Source organism: Salmo salar, chromosome 13 (genome assembly GCF_965601325.2).
Source record: "Salmo salar chromosome 13, fSalSal1, whole genome shotgun sequence".
NCBI classification, from domain to species: Eukaryota; Metazoa; Chordata; class Actinopteri; order Salmoniformes; family Salmonidae; genus Salmo; species Salmo salar.
In genome coordinates, this window is record NC_138303.1 from 89,515,152 (window position 1) to 89,535,116 (window position 19,965).

Sequence of the window (19,965 nt, forward strand, 5' to 3'; positions counted from 1 at the left end):
TGGTCACGATGACCTCACACACGCAAAATAACTTTTTAGAAACCTCTCGACAAGGAGCCCACCATTATTACTCTAGGTCATAAAGGACTGGAAGTCACACACAAAGCCTAGGGCACGGGAACAGGAAGTGACCTACTTGTTGGTTGGCGGCTCCTCGATTCGGTTCCCCAGCTGGGACTCGTGGCTCTTGCTGCGGGTCAGGGTGATGTTGGGCAGAAGGTGCAGCACCTTGCGGGAGGGGGGCGGCGGGGTGCAGGGGGGCTTCAGCCTGTGGCGTCTCTTGGAGGGCGGGGTGAGGGGCGGGGTGGAGGTGTGCCCGTGGAGTCGCCCCTGTCGGGCGGCGGAGAGGGGTAAGGGGTCTGTGAGGGGGCTGTCAGCGTAAACGTACGCCCCGTGGGCCTCGGGACCAGGCATTGTAGACACGGAGAAGGACCGGGGATGGGCACAGGCAGTGCAGGGGGTGGAGGGAGTGGATGGGGTGGTGGGGGGCCGAGCTAGAGGAGAGGGGCTGTGGGGGCGCATTGGACCCCCCATCCCTCCCAACAGCTGGTCGGGAGGCAGCAGCAGAAAGCCACTTTCTCGCCGGGTGGGCTCAGAGAACCAGGGCCCCCCATCTTCTCTTAGCTCTCCATCTATAGGGGAGACACAGAAAAGGGTTACAGACCTGTTAGTCATTCTAGCACTCTGTTAGTCATACTAGCACTCTGTTAGTCATACTAGCACATTCCACCCCACAACCCCTTAACCTAGTGTCTTTTCTCCTACAACATAACCTCACCCTGGGTGGCAGCCTGCTGCTGCTGGCAGGGCTAATAGAGCAGAACCAGCCTGGCGCTGAGACTAACAGTCAGTAAAACTCCACAGAGACAGGTCAGATCAGGCAGATTCTCCAAGGGAAGGACAGACAGAGACAGCCTGCCAGCCAGACAGACACCCACCTGATTCAGTGGCGCTCTTCAGGCAGGAGAGGGCAGCGCTGAGCCTGGAACACTCCTCTAAACTGGAGCCCAGTCTCCTCATGGTCTCCCGCACGTGAGAACCTGGCATCTGCAGCAAGGCATCCAAGGACAGCTTCACCGGCACCGCCTGGCGAGAGGAGCAGAGAGAGACAAGGTCAGGAGGAGGTGAGTGATGAGTACCACCACACAGTATCCAGTCGGACCTCTCCATACAGTACAACGTGATGGAGCAACATAACCACGGATACATTTTTTTTTTAAATAAAAAATGTATACCCCTTTTTCTCCCCAATTTCGTGGTATCCAATTGGTAGTTACAGTCTTGTCTCAACCCAGAATCTCTGCAAGTCCCGTACGGACTCAGGAGAGGCAAAGGTCAGGAGAGGCGAAGCCGAACTGCTTCTTGACACAGTGCCCACTTGACCCGAAAGCCAGCTGCACCAATCTGTCAGAGGAAACATCGTACACCTGGCGACCGTGTCAGCGTGCACTGCACCCGGACCGCCACAGGAGTCGCTAGTGCGCGATGGGACAAGGACATCCCTGCCGCTGGGCCAATTGTGTGCCGCCCCATGGGTCTCCCGGTCACGGCCGGCTGCGACAGAGCCTGGACTTGAACCCAGAATCTCTAGTGGCCTAGCACTGCGATGCAGTGCCTTAGATCACTGCGCCACTCGGGAGGCAGACGTATACATCTTACACTAGTATGCTAGTATCCAACTCGCCAATGCTAGACACAAAAGGTGATCATTGTTCATTCTCATCAACCAAAGCCAGCCAGCACAGACAGACATATATCTCCAGATATATCCACAGAGCAGGACAGGACAGGCCAGACCAGGAGCAGAGACCAGCGAGTACAGACTGACTGACTGACTGGCCAAAGCCCCCTGGGTCCTTCCACCTAGAGGAGAACAAAGAAACTCGGAACAATGAGGGTCTTTGAACAAATGCTCCAACTTCTGGCTAGAAATAGACAGAGATTTGATTCCATTAGTAGGTGGTGGCACAGCAGCGTGACTGTGTTTGTGTCGCAAACAGCACACACCATCCCTTCCCAGTAGTTTCTCTGTGCATCACTCACAGTCTACCTGTGTGCACTCAAATCCACCACACAAATGAGAAATGAATGCAAAATGGTGAGAAAATGAATTCCATGGTCAATAGAACATAACTATTGTGGCAATAGTTTTGGAATTGAAATTATTCGCAAGCCTGTATTGGTTTAGGACTTTCAGTCACCTTCTTGAAGTGTGTCATTCTAAAAGTGTGTACTTGGATATACATTACGCTGTCTAACAACATGAGTTGTTATGCCTGTACTTCAGACATACCTTTGTCCCCTCATCTATGGGTTGACTACCCTCTATATTACAGCCTATTTTACCAGCCACTCTCGACTCCCCGAACCACCCTATGTCTCAAAGGTGAGCTGTAACCAATAACTATGTCCTCAGGACAAGCTGTGAGCATGTGCACAAACACAACCAACACAGTTAGGTTCAACCGGGAGACATGAAAATGAGAAGAGGATTCACTAAACAACCGGGTCTTGTGCTTCAGGTTGGATCACCACTGGCACAAACCATCAGGAAACCTTCCTCTAAACAAACAAACCCATTACTCTGCAGGCTGCCCAACACAGTCCTGGGATTAGATATGCGCAGTCAAAACCCAAACAGCTGTGTGAAATGACAATGTCCAATGAGCAAAAAACAGTGGCACACCGCTGAAAATTGGACGCTTTAAGATGGCATGAAGGTCATAACAGCAGGAAAATCCATTTTGTTTCTGTACCATTTTAGTTTAAAAAAATTCTGCCTCCAGAAAAAAATAAGATATTACAACCGGATGGAACACGTTTGGTTTTAAATATACTTACTGAATTACTGAGCTGTATAGCTTTGTTTACATACCATGTGGAAGAGTTAACCAACTGTAGATGAAGAGATCTACTCATTCCAGCGAGAGGAATCCACTACTTCCACAACCCTCAAGTCACACACCACGAATAACCCCACTATCCAGCCATCTCTCCCTCCCTCTTAGCCAAGCCATTGGCTCTTCCTTCCCTGCCCCTCCCTTCCTCCTCTCCCTCCCCCCTCTCCCTGCAGTACAGGTCTAGGCACACAGCTCAGTCAGTCTGTGAGGTAGCCAGAGACACAGAGAGAAGAGGTGATACTGAGGACCTGGCTGGGTTGGGGTAAGTGTGTGGGTATGACTACAGCGGGCTACAGTCCGCCTTCTCCCCATAAAGTGCTGATGTCGGCCTGGCTACTCCAGGGTCTGTGACTCACTGGCCAGGTCTAACCCTCAAGTTCAACACAGGTGTGATCACAGAGTTAGGAGGAGCCCCTGCTTGCCTGAAGCACATTGTGTGGATGGGAATGAACCCTGTAACCTCACAGAGCTAAAACCATTGTCTCACCAGCCTCAACAAGCTAAGAAGATATTTCTGGAAAAACTGTATAAGACAAGAAAATACTCCTTTTCTATCCAACAAAAAACATTTTCAGTTTCTCGGATATTTTCGGTCTGGGTTACATTCACGTGTAGAAGCAGGCTCACCCAGTTGGACGGCTTCCAGGAGTGCTGTCACAATGAGGCTTTTGGCATTACTTTCAATTAAGACCATAAGATACACACAGACCTGCAAGAGGCTCCCAACTTGATATCCACAGATTGGCTGGTTATGTAACATTATGTAAGCCTTGCTTGTTAGGCTAGTGGCCAATCTTCAAAAAGGGCTTTAGCTTTTGAGCTACTCCTACCTCTTGTATAACAAGACCAACCATGCTTTTCCAGATCTCTAAGGTCTTCCATATAATAAATGGATGGTTGTATAAAAATATTTTACTGCAAGTGGTTAAATATGGGGGGGGGGGGCACATAGACTGATGTAACAGAATGTTGCTCGCTCTGATATTGCTCAAATTTGGAATACAAGAAGTCAATTGTCTGCCCTACATACACAAACAGCATTAGAATATCTGAATATTTGTTGTCCTTAAGCCATTCTGCCACAACTTTGGAAATATGCTTGGGGTCATTGTCCATTTGGAAGACCCATTTGCGACCAAGCTTTAACTTCTTGACTGACGTCTTCAGATGTTGTTTCAATATATCCACATCATTTTCCTCCTCATGATGCCATCTATTTTGTGAAGTGCACCAGTCCCTCCTGCAGCAAAGCACCCCCACAACATGATGCTGCCACACCGTGCTTCACGGTTGGGATGGTGTTCTTCGGCTTGCACGCCTCCCCCTTTTTCCTCCAAAAATAACGATGGTCATTATGGCCAAACAGTTCTATTTCTGTTTCATCAGACCAGAGGACATTTCTCCAAAAAGTATGATCTTTGTCTCCATGTGCAGTTGCAAACCGTAGTCTGGCTTTTTTCTGGCGGTTTTGGAGCAGTGGCTTCTTCCTTGCTGAGCGGCCTTTCAGGTTATGTCGATATAGGACTCGTTTTACTGTGGATATATTTACTTTTGTACTTGTTTCCTCCAGCATCTTCACAAGGTCCTTTGCTGTTGTTCTGGGATTGATTTGCACTTTTCACACCAAAGTACGTTCATCTCTAGGAGACAGAACGCGTCTCCTTCCTGAGCGGTATGACGTCTGCGTGGTCCCATGGTGTTTATACTTGCGTACTATTGTTTGTACAGATGAACGTAGTACCTTCAGGCATTTGGAAATTGCTCCCAAGAATTAACCAGACTTGTGGAGATCTGCAATTATTTTTCTGAGGTCTTGGCTGATTTCTTTTGATTTTCCCATGATGCCAAGCAAAGAGGCAATTAGTTTGAAGGTAGGCCTTGAAATACATTCACAGGTACAGCTCCAATTGACTCAAATGATGTCAATTAGCCTATCAGAAGCTTCTAAAGCCATGACACCATTTTCTGGAATTTTCCAAGCTGTTTAAAGGCACAGTCAACTTAGTGTATGTGAACTTCTGACCCACTGGAATTGTGATACAGTGAATAATAAGTGAAATAATCTGTCTGTAAACAATTGTTGGAAAAATTACTTGTGTCATGCACAAAGTAGATGTCCTAACTAGAGGGCGACTGATTATGATTTTTCAACGCCGATACCGATAATTGGAGGACCAAAAAAAAAGCCGATACCGGTTAATCGGCTGATTTTTTAAATGTATTTGTAATAATGACAATTACAACAATACTGAATGAACACTTATTTTAATAAGATCAATTTAGCCTCAAATAAATAATGAAACATGTTCAATTTGGTTTAAATAATGCAAAAACAAAGTGTTGGAGAAGAAAGAAAAAGTGCAATATGTGCCATGTAAAAAAGCTAACGTTTAAGTTCCTTGCTCAGAACATGAGGACATATGAAAGCTGGTGGTTCCTTTTAACATGAGTCTATAATATTCCCAGGTAAGAATTTTTAGGTTGTAGTTATTATAGGAATTATAGGACTATTTCTCTCTATACCATTTGTATTTCATATACCTTTGACTATTGGATGTTCTTATAGGCACTTTAGTATTGCCAGTGTAACAGTTGTCGTGTCTTTGGGGTACCATTAAACTGAAGACATGTTTATCAATTAACTCCCTGTAATTATTATCACGCGATTAAACTGATTAATCGTTTAATTGTAATTAACTAGGAGATCGGGGCACCAAGGAAAATATTCAGATTACAAAGTTATAATTTTCCTAATATAACTTTCCTATATTATAACATTATATATTATATTCTATTATAGTATAGGCCGATTATCTTCTGGTTTAAATGGTGTATTTTACCTCGCGTCAGTCTCATTCCAAACGTCGTAAATTGTTGTATCTGCACGAACCCACTCTTTACTAAGAGTCATCCATACATCAATTGTCTTAAAATCATTTATTTACTAAACTAAGTAATTCACAGAAAGTATACAAACAGTAATTATCATCACAAAGAATTGGTAGAGTAATGTGCCCTAGTGGGCTAAAACAGGCATGGCTGGTCTGTTAGACAATGGGTCATAAACGGTCAGCTGAGGAGACACACAGAGTTCATTAATATTAACAATTGACATGCTAATCAATTGCACATGAACGCTCACTCATTTGGGAACAATTGCAATCTGTCACGTCCTGACCATATACTTAGGTTTTTTTGTATTGTATTTGGTCAGGACGTGGCAGTTATGTTTGGTTATGGTATAGTGGGGTTGTGAGTGTTGGGGTAGGTTCTAGGTTAGGTATTTCTATGTGGAGTTTAGTGAGTGTATGTTTGTTTGGTTAATTGGGGTTGGGACTCTCAGTTGAAGGCAGGTGTTGTCTATCTGCCTTTGATTGAGAGTCCCATATAGTGGGGTGTGTTTGTTTGATTTTTGGTGGGTAATTGTAATTTTGCACTGTGTTTCGTTTCACCTGTGAAACTGTCACCTTTCTCCTCTGCGTGTTTATTTTGTTTTGTCGTTTCCATCTAAAATAAATATGATGTGGAACAGTCAACCTGCTGCGTATTGGTCATCGAGTGATTTCGACATATCTTCCGATGAGGGAGAATACGAGGAACGTGACAGAATTACCCACCGACAACGGACCAAGCAGCAGAGGAAGGAGCAGCACAAGGAGAGGCACCAGGAGAAAGGCTATCTGGAGTCATGGACTTGGGAGGAAATCCTGGACGGGAAAGGACCATGGACTCAAGCTGGGGATTATCGCCGCCCACAGTGGGAGATCGAGGCGGCGAGAGCTGAGAGGCGCTGGTATGAGGAGAGGGAGCGCAACGGACACGGGAGGCAGCCCCACAATTTTTTTGGGGGGGGGCACACGGGGAGATTGGCGGAGTCAGGTGGTAGACCTAAGCCAACTCCCCGTGCTTACCGGAAGCAGCGTGGTACTGGTAAGACACCGTGTTATGCTGTGGAGCGCACGGTGTCCCCAGTGCACGTTCAAAGCCCGGTGCGCTACATACCAGCCCCCCGCAAGTGCCATGCGAGTGCAGGCATCGAGCCAGGGCGGATGGTGCCAGCTCAGCGCGTCTGGTCTCCAGTGCGCCTCCTCGGTCCAGGTTATCCTGCGCCGGCGTTGCGCACTGTCTCCAGAGCGCTGGGAGGGTCCAGTTCGCCCAATGCCTGCTCTCCGCCCGTGCCGGGCCAAAGTGGGCATTCAGCCTGGAGTGTGGGTAAAGAGTGTCCGTACCAGAACTCCAGTGCTCCCCCACAGCCCGGTTTATCCTGTGCCTCCTCCTCGGACCAGGCCTCCAGTGGGTCTCCCCATCCTGGTTCATCCTGTGCCACCTCCCAGGACCAGGCCTTCAGTGGGTCTCCCCAGCCTGGTGAGTCCTGTGCCACCTCCCAGGACCAGGCCTTCAGTGGGTCTCCCCATCCTGGTTCATCCTGTGCCACCTCCCAGGACCAGGCCTCCAGTGGGTCTCCCCATCCTGGTCCGTCCTGTGCCACCTCCTCGGACCAGGCCTCCAGTGGGTCTCCCCATCCTGGTTCATCCTGTGCCACCTCCCAGGACCAGGCCTTCAGTGGGTCTCCCCATCCTGGTCCGTCCTGTGCCACCTCCTCGGACCAGGCCTCCAGTGGGTCTCCCCATCCTGGTTCATCCTGTGCCACCTCCTCGGACCAGGCCTCCAGTGGGTCTCCCCATCCTGGTTCATCCTGTGCCACCTCCCAGGACCAGGCCTTCAGTGGGTCTCCCCATCCTGGTTCATCCTGTGCCACCTCCCAGGACCAGGCCTCCAGTGGGTCTCCCCATCCTGGTCCGTCCTGTGCCACCTCCTCGGACCAGGCCTCCAGTGGGTCTCCCCATCCTGGTTCATCCTGTGCCACCTCCCAGGACCAGGCCTTCAGTGGGTCTCCCCAGCCTGGTGAGTCCTGTGCCTGTGCCCAGGGCCAGGCATCCATCATGTCTCCCCAGCCTGGTGAATCCTGGGTCAGGGCCGTCGGAGGATCCGACACCGGGGTGCGGCCCAGAGGATCCGACACCGGGGTGCGGACCAGAGTATCCGACAACCTCTTGCGACCCGGGACTGAGGGGAGCTGCCTGTGACCCAGAACCGGGTGAGTCTGGTCACAATTCTAAAATAAAGTTGATTAACTATGACTGTGATGATTCTGCCTACAACCCAGAACCGAAGGAGTCTGCTTACAGCCTGGGACCGACGGAGTCGGCCCACGAACCAGAACCAAAGAAGTCTGCCTACTGTCCTAAGCCCAACAGGTCTGTCTACGGTCTGTTGGACAGCAGGCCAGAACCGGAGCCACCTCCAATAGAGGTGGGTTGGGGAGGGGGGGTGTAGCACTGTGCCGTCGTTGACGGCAGCCACCCTCCCTTCCCTCCCTTTAGTTAGGAGGTTAATTGTGTGTTTTTTTTTTTTTGTTTTTTTTTTTTCTGTTGGTTTTGTGCATTCAGTGTATGCACCTTTAGGGGGGGGTAATGTCACGTCCTGACCATATACTTAGGTTTTTTTGTATTGTATTTGGTCAGGACGTGGCAGTTATGTTTGGTTATGGTATAGTGGGGTTGTGAGTGTTGGGGTAGGTTCTAGGTTAGGTATTTCTATGTGGAGTTTAGTGAGTGTATGTTTGTTTGGTTAATTGGGGTTGGGACTCTCAGTTGAAGGCAGGTGTTGTCTATCTGCCTTTGATTGAGAGTCCCATATAGTGGGGTGTGTTTGTTTGATTTTTGGTGGGTAATTGTAATTTTGCACTGTGTTTCGTTTCACCTGTGAAACTGTCACCTTTCTCCTCTGCGTGTTTATTTTGTTTTGTCGTTTCCATCTAAAATAAATATGATGTGGAACAGTCAACCTGCTGCGTATTGGTCATCGAGTGATTTCGACATATCTTCCGATGAGGGAGAATACGAGGAACGTGACACAATCAATATATATTTACGCTCAGTGTGTCGTCGGGATCCTTGTTGGAGCGTCGTTCTGTTGGAGAGTTCTCCCTCTCTCTCTCTCTCCTCTCGGTTAGAATGGATCTTTCAAAGCGACATTCATTAATGTCGTCATAGAATGGATGTTTCGTTGGTCTTCGCGTTCAATGATATAATTTCTAGCTGCAGACTATTAATTAATATCAAAGACTTGTTCTTATTCTGTCGGTATCAATAGTCTAAAAGTTAACCACGTGGTATGGTTCACTTTCAGTAGAGTACTTGGATGGTCAAACCTATTGGCCAACTCGCAATGGAGTGGAGGCCTGGTCTGAAGAAAGTAGATCAGGGTATAGTTTTATAGTGAACATGTCACATGACGCCTGGTCCTGTCTGTGTCCCTGGGGGCGTGCCGATGACTGAGTTAAGGTTGGTACAGAAATACAATTCTATCACATTAACATCAGTACATAGCATCTCAATGTATTACAAATAGCTTTATCCTTATTAATACATTCTATACAACCATGTGGATGCAAGTCTCAAGGCTGAGGCTATTATATAAACCGTTTTATGGTAATATGGCTATATTGTCTCTTCTGAGTATCACAAAATTGTACCAAGCAGACCAGTTCGTAGCTGGATTCTTCACCAATCTTCCATACCTTCTCCAGAACACAAATGTCACTCGGTTCCCCAATTCTGTGAGTTGGAAGAATTTCCTGTGTCTCTCTATGGGCCATGTGGCCAGAGACTCTTCTCTGGAATTTTACCACTCCTTCACACAGGGACTGGGTGGGGGAAGGTAGGTTGGGGGATGGTGCAAGGGGGGAGGGGGTCAACTGTCCTCCCTGTACTCAAAGAGGCCAACGTCATGACACAGTATAGCTTCCGTCCCTCTCCTCGCCCCTACCCGGGCTCGAACCAGGAACACATCGACAACAGCCACCCTCGAAGCATCGTTACCCATGTAGAGCAAGGGGAACAACTACTCCAAGTCTCAGAGCGAGTGACGTTTGAAACGCTATTAGATCACACCCCGCTAACTAGCTAGCCATTTCACATCGGTTACACCAGCCTAATCTCGGGAGTTGATAGGCTTGAAGTCATAAATAACTCAATGCTTGAAGCACAGCGAAGAGCTGCTGGCAAACGCACGAAAGTGCTGTTTGAATGAATGCTTACGAGCCTGCTGTTGCCTACCATCGCTCAGTCAGACTGCACTATCAAATATCAAATCATAGACTTAATTATAACATAATAACACACAGAAATACGAGCCTTAGGTCATTAATATGGTCGAATCCGGAAACATCATTTAGAAAACAAAACGTTTATTCTTTCAAAGAAATACGGAACCGTTACGTATTTTATCTAACGGATGGCATCCCTAAGTCTAAATATCATCAACCATGTGTAGTTAACTAGTGATTATGTTAAGATTGATCGTTTTTTATAAGATAAGTTTAATGCTAGCTAGCAACTTACCTTGGCTTCTTGCTGCCGTCGCATAACAGGTAGTCAGCCTGCCACGCAGGCTCCTCGTGGAGTGCAATGTAAGGCAGGTGGTTAGAGCATTGGACTAGTTACCGGAAGGTTGCAAAAACGAATCCCCGAGCTGACAAGGTAAAAGTCTGTCGTTCTGCCCCTGAACAAGGCAGTTAACCCACCGTTCCTAGGCCGTCATTGAAAATAAGAACGTGTTCTTAACTGACTTGCCTAGTTAAATAAAGGTGTAAAAATGTATTTAAAACATTTATTAAATAAAAAAATTGGACACAATCGGGGTCCAAAAATAGCGATTACCGATTGTTATGAAAACTTGAAATCGGCCCTAATTAATCGGCCGACCTCTAGTCCTAACCGACTTGCCCAAACTGTAGTTTGTTAACAAGACATTTGTGGAGTGGTTGAAAAATTAGTTTTATTGACTCCAACCTAAGTGTATGTAAACTTCCGACTTCAACTGTATATGTGTGGAGCTGTGCTACATCCCTCACAGCCAATGCTTCTTAGTCATAGCCTGTGACCTAGCTACATTCTAACTAACATCTCAGTAACCCGAGGTCACCCTCACAGGTTCTGTCACTCTCCACATCTCCTGCTGGGCCTGCCCCAGTCCGTAATCAATGCCAACCACCCACGGCCAAATGTATTACAGTTGCTTTCCTGTAACTTGGTTACGCTACTGTGTCCTTGTGTCGTGAACAGTAGTGTAAAGTACTTAGGTAAAAATACTTTGAAGCACTACTTAAGTCGTTTTTTTCAGTATATCTACTTTACTATTTATATTTTTGACAACTTTTACATTACTATATTCCTAAAGAATATAATGTACTTTTTATTCCATACATTTTCCCTGACATCCAAAAGTACTCGTTACATTTTGAATGCTTAGCAGGACAGGAAAATGGTCCAATTCATGCACATATCAAGAGAACAAACCTGGTCAACCTTACTGTCTCTGATCTGGTAGACTCACTAAACACAAATGCTTTGGGTTTGTAAATGATATCGGAGTGTTGGAGTGTGCCCCTGGCTACCCGTAAATAAATTTAAAAAACACAAACATTTGTGCCGTCTGGTTTGCTTAATATAAGGAATTTGCAATGATTTATACTTTTACTTTTTAAGTATATTTAAAACCAAATACTTTTACTCAAGTAATATTTTACTGGGTGACTTTCACTTTTACCTGATGTCACGTCCTGACCAGTATAAGGGGTTATTTGTTATTGTAGTTTGGTCAGGGCGTGGCAGGGGTGTGTTTGTTTTGTGTTGTCGGGGTTTTTGGGTATTGTTCTATGTTTTGTATTTCTATGTTTTTCTATGTTGTGTATTTCTTTGTGTTGACCTGGTATGGCTCTCTATCAGGGACAGCTGTACATCGTTGTTGCTGATTGGGAGCCATACTTAGGTAGCCCTTTTTCCACCTGTCTTTTGTGGGAAGTTGTTTTTGCACTGCTATGGTTAGCCTGCAAAACTGTTTAGCTGTCGTTTTCTTGTTTCGTGTACGTTCAATAAAAGTAAATATGAGCATTCACATATCCGCTGCGTTTTGGTCCAATCAATACGACGGCCGTGACACCTGAGTAATTTTCTATCAAGGCATCTTTACTTTTACTCAAGTATAACAATTGAGTACTTTTCCCACCACTGGTTGTGAAAGGCTTGTTATTATATTTTGTGGAATTGCCCATTGTTGATATGCTGTAAGTGTGTGAATGAGATTAAAACATGAAAACACACATTGAAAAATTAGTTGGCGTCGGCTATTCAAACACAAAAGAGGTATGGCAGTGCCACTCATAGTCCTAGATATATCAAAAGCCTTATGAAACCATTTTAAAGATAGAATAACACAATCAAAATTAACAAGGGCTACTTATATACAGGTTAATGTGTTTGAGTGTAATCATGTTGGCCTTATTTGATTCAGAATAAAATTGATTCACACCAACAGTCTTTATAGGCATGAGTGTTGTACACAATTCAGAAAAAATGCCTCAGTTGCAAAATTCTTATTGACAGGTGATTTAACCTCCATCAAATGTTATTATGGCAGCCAAATTTGATTTTGGACACCATATTGGATTTAAGGCAAAATATCATGATAATCTGTGATTGCCCCTTTGACTTAATTGCAAAATTAACGGCTAAAGATACAAAATCCTTTAAGGAACCTTGGACCCCCCCAAAAAGTAATGTCGATGTCTAAGCCAACTTGTTTTCCTTAGAGCAGATTACAATAGCTACAACATCAAAAACATGTTACTGTATGCATTTCTGTCAGGCAGGACCATACAGCACAGAATGAGAGCACATTTGACTTGGAAAGTTGTCTATTGAACAGCTTCCAAAAAGTGAAGTTTGGAATACAAACTTCATATGCTGTGTGTTTACAGGTCTATATTTCCAAAATCCGTTCACAGGGCACAGACAGATCCCTCACTGGCCAATGAGTAAAAATAGAGCAATGATGAGAGCTGGGGGGAGTGAGAGCTCGATGGACTAGGGGTGGTGGCGTATCTGGGGTCCATCCAGAGTGTGTGGAATGTGACGGGAGCCTCTCAGCCAAAACAACACTAGTAAGTAGACAACAGAGCACCACTATCCCCTGACCTGCCCCCTCCAGGCCTGGCCATAGCTAGGCTACAGCCTAGCCTAGCTAGTAGCTCGTATCCAGCCTGGCTGGCTGGGACAGCACATGCCTGAGGGGCCTAATGAGAGCTGAGGACATGCAGACACAGAGCAGCAGCCAACAGTGGTCTAGCCTCTCTGTATGGGCTCCTGCTGTGGATTTCAGACTGTTGTAATGGACTGTAAAACGGTGAGTCAAGGTCACACAGTAGCAGCCTGTTCTCTGAAATGTGTTCAACATTCTTGGTTTGTGGCTTCAAAACTGAGACAAAAAAAATGCATCATCTACCATTTGAAATTGCTCTTGGTTACAACAGTATAATTTCTTAGGACACTAAATTGCATGATTTAAGATCCATGAGGCTGCAAACCCATGAGACTTGGATGGCTATATTCTACATTTGCTATCCTTACAAACAATCCTTTCACATGAAGAGTCACATTTAGGCATGTAATTCTCCATACAGCATTCAACCAGCACATTTTATTGCAAGATACTGCTAGAATTGATCAGACCTAAACATTAGTGCTCTATGACAAGAAAGGAATGGGTTTATCAGAGTCTGTCATTACAAAATAAGCCCTGTACACATACTAACATTTGCACCAACATGCAGACAGACAGTGGGCGCCACACACACACACACACACACACACACACACACACACACACACACACACACACACACTTCTAGAACCTACCTCAATGAGCTCAGGTCTCAGGTTGACAGTGCGCAGCCAGTCCCCCAGCCGTGGGTAGCTGTCCAAGGCCTGAGGCCTCTCTGTCTCCGGCACTTTCTGCTTAACCTGCAGCTGCTTACAGATGTACTTCATCAGCTTCACCTGCAGGGGGCAACAGAGAGGAGCACCAACAGAGAAAGGAGGGGCAGGTTAGAGTGCTGATTTAGAGCACCCGTTCTGGCCTGCATGATATCTGCTACTCTTCACTGTGTTGTCAAGTGTGTAGTTTAGTGTGACAGGGAAATATAGGTGAATTGAAAAAAGCCATGAGCCCATTGAACAGTGGAAGCATAACTACAGAAATTATGGTATGCAAAATGTGAATGCACAATCGTTCTTTGCGGAAATAGTACATAGTAAATATTAAATACCAGGGATATATTCATTGAAATGTTAATCATTCCTTTTGCTCTGATTATATGTTGCTGAATTATTCTTTGTGCGTCATGCTTCCATAACTATTCCTTGCATATTCAAATCATTGAATAACTGATTAACTAAACAGAAGACCTACCATAGTGTACATATTAACTGGTAAATGAAAGCCAGAATAAGACGGCCACTGAAAATGTCAAGTCATGTTTATATCATGGGTTTTATGCTGGAGATTTAGCAGATGCAACGCCCCTTGTCAAATATTGGACAAGGACAAAAAAAATGAATCCTATAAAACAGACATGGCTGCCCCAGAGACAACGAGGGAGTGTGCTGTTCTCTTATGTGTGGACTGTGGTAGAACACTGGGGAGATGAACCAGCACCAGACACACACGGACACACACCATCCTTCTGGAGCTTTCTCCCAGAACATGAGGAGGCCAATCTGAAACAAATTACTCCAATCACGCAGACACATTTATTCATTGTACAATGTGGCGTTTCTCCTCCATCCATGTTCCCACACAGGCAGTCAGAAAAGCAGGGCTGTCAAATAGATATAAATAGCTGTTATTATATGGAAGGGAACAGCGAGCTGGCCTTCTCATGAGGGTGTCTGCACCGCTGGCATGGCAACCAAGTGTCATTTGAACATTGCAGTGGCTGAAAGCAGGAGAACAGTGACATCACAGTCCTGGGAGACACAAAGTTCACAGTGAGGCTAGCAGACAGCCTCTTGGCCATCACATAAAAAAAATACCCCCCCCCCCCCCCGCCCCATGAGCTTTTGTTTTTCTAGGTGCTAACCCAGGTATCACATTGTTCTTTCATCTGTCCGCCAGGACCATGGGGTCCATGTTTTATATTGAAATACGTAATAGGCTGTTCACATAATAAACAAAAACAGGGAGAATGCTTACATTGCAGAATGTGTGAAAGCACTCCACCATGATCCTCTACAAACAAACAGAGCGCTGGCTACCACATTCATTTTCCAGCTCTGCAGAGAGGAAGCTGCAGAGCGGCAGGCTGGACACTGAGAGACAGGCAGCTAGGGGTGAGGATCTGCCCCTCACAACCCCCTCCAACTTGCCTATCTCTCTGTCTTTCTACGTCTCTTGTCCCCTTCTCTATGTCTCTCCTCTTCCCGGTCTCTCTCCTTCTCTCCCTCTCCTTTTCCCTCCCTCTCTGAGAACAGGTTGTGGCAGCACTGTGTTGTGGTGGCTGGTGATGACGCAGGGAGCAGTGCAGTCTGAGGGGAGAGGAGAAAGGATGAGGCCTGTGCTGCTGACATCAGGGAGGGCTCACCCGCTGAGATGGCCCTTTCACCAGTGCCCAGGGGAGCAGCTCGCTGACGCACAGCACGCCCTGTTACCATGCAGCTGCTGACCATAAAGCCAGTCATCCTTTTCACTCACTCACTCTCACATACTCTCTCTCACACACACACACACACACACACACACACACACACACACACACACACACACACACACACACACACACACACACACACACACACACACACACCAACCTTGCCGCCACCTCCCCAGCCCTCCACCACCTGTATCTGCTAATCAGCACTTTAATGACTGAAGCCTCAGTCACTGACATGCCAAGTCCCCCCCCCCCACACCAAGGGACATGCCCCCTCACCTGATATCGGATGTACTGATATACATCACAACATCACTGCTGTGTACCATCCAAACAGCACACCTGACACTGCTGCCCTGGTGGTGATTGTGCAAATGAACACTGGGATATCAAGTCTTTGTATGGGACATGACAGTGGAAAAAGAAAACAGACGAGGGACGTGTTAAGTTAATGACAACAGTCTGAACATACAGTGGTCTGTGATTTACAACTTGTCCAGAGAATTCTACACTAGAGCATTACCACAACATTAATATAGCAACATTATAAGGACACAGCAGGCTCCACCCTGCCCCAGCCTTCCCAGACTACTACCAGATACAGTGGTCCTATGAGTAAATCTCACAGCACTATGGTATTAGTTTGCACAGGCCTTCTCAACTGAGCATAGCGCTGGGCTCCAGTATACTGTCTCCTTATCTCCCTTTCCATCTGAGTGTCCATTACAGCAGGCTGCAAGCAGCACCACGCCGCACGGCACCACCAGGTCTCACTCCACTCTACCCACCAGTCACCTCTCAAGAGCTGGAGCAACAATGAGCAAAACATGCCTTTTTTTTAGCTCATTCACTCACTCACACACACACACACTCTTGTAGTACACACCGCTCAGAAACATGCTCAGCCACACTATTCGGCGAGAGAAAATGTGGCCTTGGGATGTAAGAGGCAGCTTGGCTCGGCGGCAGAGGTTAACAAAAGCCTCTCCACTGCAGGCGAGAGGAGACAGTAGGAGAGAGAGAGAGAGAGAGAGAGAGAGAGAGAGAGAGAGAGAGAGAGAGAGAGAGAGCATAGAGGAAGAGAGACAGAGAGCATAGAGGAAGAGAGAGAGAGAGCATAGAGGAAGAGAGAGAGAGAGCATAGAGGAAGAGAGAGAGAGCATAGAGGAAGAGAGAGAGAGAGAATAGAGAGAGAGAGAATAGAGGAAGAGAGAAAAGGAGAGAGCAATCTGGATGAGGACCTAAGGAGGGGTCAGGTCAGGTGTGGGTGAGGACGGGGCACATATTAACACCTCACTCCGGGTTAATATGGAGTGGTCTATGGAGGGCCCCTTGGCCCGGAGTGAGGTGTTAATATGTGCCCCGTCCTCACCCACACCTGACCTGACCCCTCCTTAGGTCCTCATCCAGATTGCTCTCTCCTTTTCTCTCTTCCTCTATTCTCTCTCTCTCTATTCTCTCTCTCTCTCTTCCTCTATGCTCTCTCTCTCTTCCTCTATGCTCTCTCTCTCTCTTCCTCTATGCTCTCTCTCTCTCTTCCTCTATGCTCTCTGTCTCTCTTCCTCTATGCTCTCTCTCTCTTCCTCTATGCTCTCTCTCTCTCTTCCTCTATGCTCTCTCTCTCTCTTCCTCTATGCTCTCTCTCTCTTCCTCTATGCTCTCTGTCTCTCTTCCTCTATGCTCTCTCTCCCTCCATAGACCACTCCATATTAACACCTCACCCCGGGCCAAGGGGCTCTCCATAGACCACTCCATATTAACACCTCACCCCGGGCCAAGGGCCTCTCCATAGACCACTCCATATTAACACCTCACCCCGGGCCAAGGGGCTCTCCATAGACCACTCCATATTAACACCTCACCCCGGGCCAAGGGGCTCTCCATAGACCACTCCATATTAACACCTCACCCTGGGCCAAGGGCCTCTCCATAGACCACTCCATATTAACACCTCACCCCGGGCCAAGGGCCTCTCCATAGACCACTCCATATTAACACCTCACCCCGGGCCAAGGGGCTCTCCATAGACCACTCCATATTAACACCTCACCCCGGGCCAAGGGGCTCTCCATAGACCACTCCATATTAACACCTCACCCCGGGCCAAGGGGCTCTCCATAGACCACTCCATATTAACACCTCACCCCGGGCCAAGGGGCTCTCCATAGACCACTCCAGCTCATCGGCTGCCAATTGCCAAGCTCTAATTGTACTGAGTGCATAGATATCCCTCCTCAATAAGCTCAATTTCCATTATTCCCCTGGTCGTGTGACTGGGACAAAGAAACCCGGCCTATTTGGTATTTCAATGAACTGAAAATGTGTGGTAAGGAGAGTTGACTTGAAGAGAACTTGATATGATCTTTAGAAGCAACGAACTCAGGGACCACAAAGGGAAAAGAGACAGAAGGCCATATATGAATGGGAAGCAGGATCGTCTTAGTGACTAGACACATTGAAGCCTCAATAGTACCATGACCACTGAAGGTAATAGTATTTTACTGAATCACTTCAAATATAGATTGTCTGACAGGACTGGTTAAAGGGAACCCTATCCTATTCTATTCATATATGTTACTATGCCCACTCAACTCTGTATACTGACCCAATGTGTCTGGACTGTGACCATTGTTTTAGGTGCAAGCATTTGACCTTTGAGGTTAGCCAATTAGATGAGCTCATGCTGTGGGTTGACAAGAGAGCCAGTAAGCTTATTCTTCCCGACAACTAGCTCTCTTCATTGTATCTGTGGGTCTTCCTTTAGCGGAGAGACAGGATGTAAGCTTTAGTTTTTAAGCTCAATATTACTTTTCCACAGAGCAGGAATGAGACTGCATTATTAAGTAGACTTCTGTCAGCACTTCTCTCAGTATAGCTTGAATGGTCATGAAACATGAGGTACAACAGTAGTACAGGAGTGAGTAGGGCGGCAGGTAGCCTAGCAGTTAGAGTGTTGGGCCAGTCACCAAAAAGTCGCTGGTTCGATTACCCGAGTCATACATTTTATTAATGGTTTCCCTTCTTATCGTTCAACTGTGAGTTGTAGAGACAGCAGTCTCATTGTGGAACATGACGTTGTGTAGTTGGGCACCAGAGACACCTGTCACGAGCACCACACATTCACCCACACACAGGTAGATGGGGACCACGCAGGCAGCACAGTGAACAATACACTGGTGCAAGAGTGACGTCATGTTACCTAGCAACCTCACTCCAGAGTCGTCAGCAGCATTTTGTAGTGTGGGATTTTCCCACAGACATGAAACACAGAGGGTCAGACAGTACACATCGACGTGTAATATCCGTTAAAATTACACCTCAGACTAGACAACTGCACTTTCATACTATTAGATGTTTAGGTAACATCTGAATGACAGCTCAATTCCTATAGAAAGACAAAAAGCTGGAGTAGCGTTGCACCATTCTACAGATATGTGTTCAAATAGGGTTGTATTACTGAGTAACTTAGTGCGATTCAAAATGTACCAGCTAGATTTAGAGACAGATTCTGCAGTCCGTTTTGTGATCAGTTAAGGAGGATGGAAGTCATGGACTCAGACTGGAGCCTGGTGGGGGATGAGGTGGTCTGACTAGCCCCAGATCCCACCTGTTAGTCTGAAAATGGAGATAAACAACACCATGGAAATGCTTTAGTGCCTTGAGGAGATGAGTGACAGCCAATATGAACCAAGTCACCAGAGAGCAGCCAGAAAGACACCAGAACACCGGTCTAACACAGGGGACAAAGTCCTACTGTTCCACCTGTTTCCTCCAGATTCAGCTAAACCGTCTTGTACTCTAATAAACGTTGGGGACACAGGGGACAAAGTCCTACTGTTCCACCTGTTTCCTCCAGATTCAGCTAAACCGTCTTGTACTCTAATAAACGTTGGGGACACAGGGGACAAAGTCCTACTGTTCCACCTGTTTCCTCCAGATTCAGCTAAACCGTCTTGTACTCTAATAAACGTTGGATGACAGCCTTACATCGACGTCTTCGTCAATGACATCAATGCATCTCTGCAGGAGAATTATGCAATATTTATTTTCCCCCAGGGAAACAGAACTTAGACTATGAGAAGGTAACAACAGATTTCTCAGAGCTAAAACATTTGGAGTCATCGGTGGTAAAAGAAGAACTCCACGACTCTTAGCAGTTTCTATTGTCACCTGTATTACGTATCGTTATCCTTTGGTCCACTCAGAACTGTACAGCAGTTAAGGCATCTACTGTCTGTGGTCAGTGTTCTGAATCTTCCTCCCAGAAGCCCACACATTTTAAAGATGCTAAATAAATGTGTAAATGTTTAATTGTGTCTCTTCCAACATTTTTTTTTTGTATCTGTCTTTATAACTGGAGGAGGCACAAGAACACAATAGTATCACCATCAAGCACACAGGACAACGTGAAAGCTTTGTTGTGGATTGTTTTTACGCTTATAGCCTCATCTGTCCTTATCTGCTGGCCCCATGCTGTCCATGGTAGCGTTAATAAAATGTGGGCGCCCAGTC

At 46.4% G+C, this 19,965-nt stretch overlaps 1 protein-coding gene across 2 annotated transcripts in view; it reads right to left on the bottom strand.

Annotated features, from left to right (window-relative positions):
* The window catches only part of LOC106568071 (kinase suppressor of Ras 1), a 40,938-nt gene that overhangs the window by 13,013 nt on the left and 7,960 nt on the right, over positions 1–19,965 (bottom strand). For both annotated transcript variants that reach the window (XM_045692337.2, XM_045692334.2), the window contains exons 2-4: positions 13,661–13,801; positions 939–1,086; positions 137–632 (exon numbers count right to left, since the gene is read on the bottom strand). In XM_045692337.2, coding sequence (XP_045548293.2) covers positions 137–632; positions 939–1,086; positions 13,661–13,801 — 785 coding nt within the window. The remainder of the gene's footprint in view (positions 1–136; positions 633–938; positions 1,087–13,660; positions 13,802–19,965) is intronic.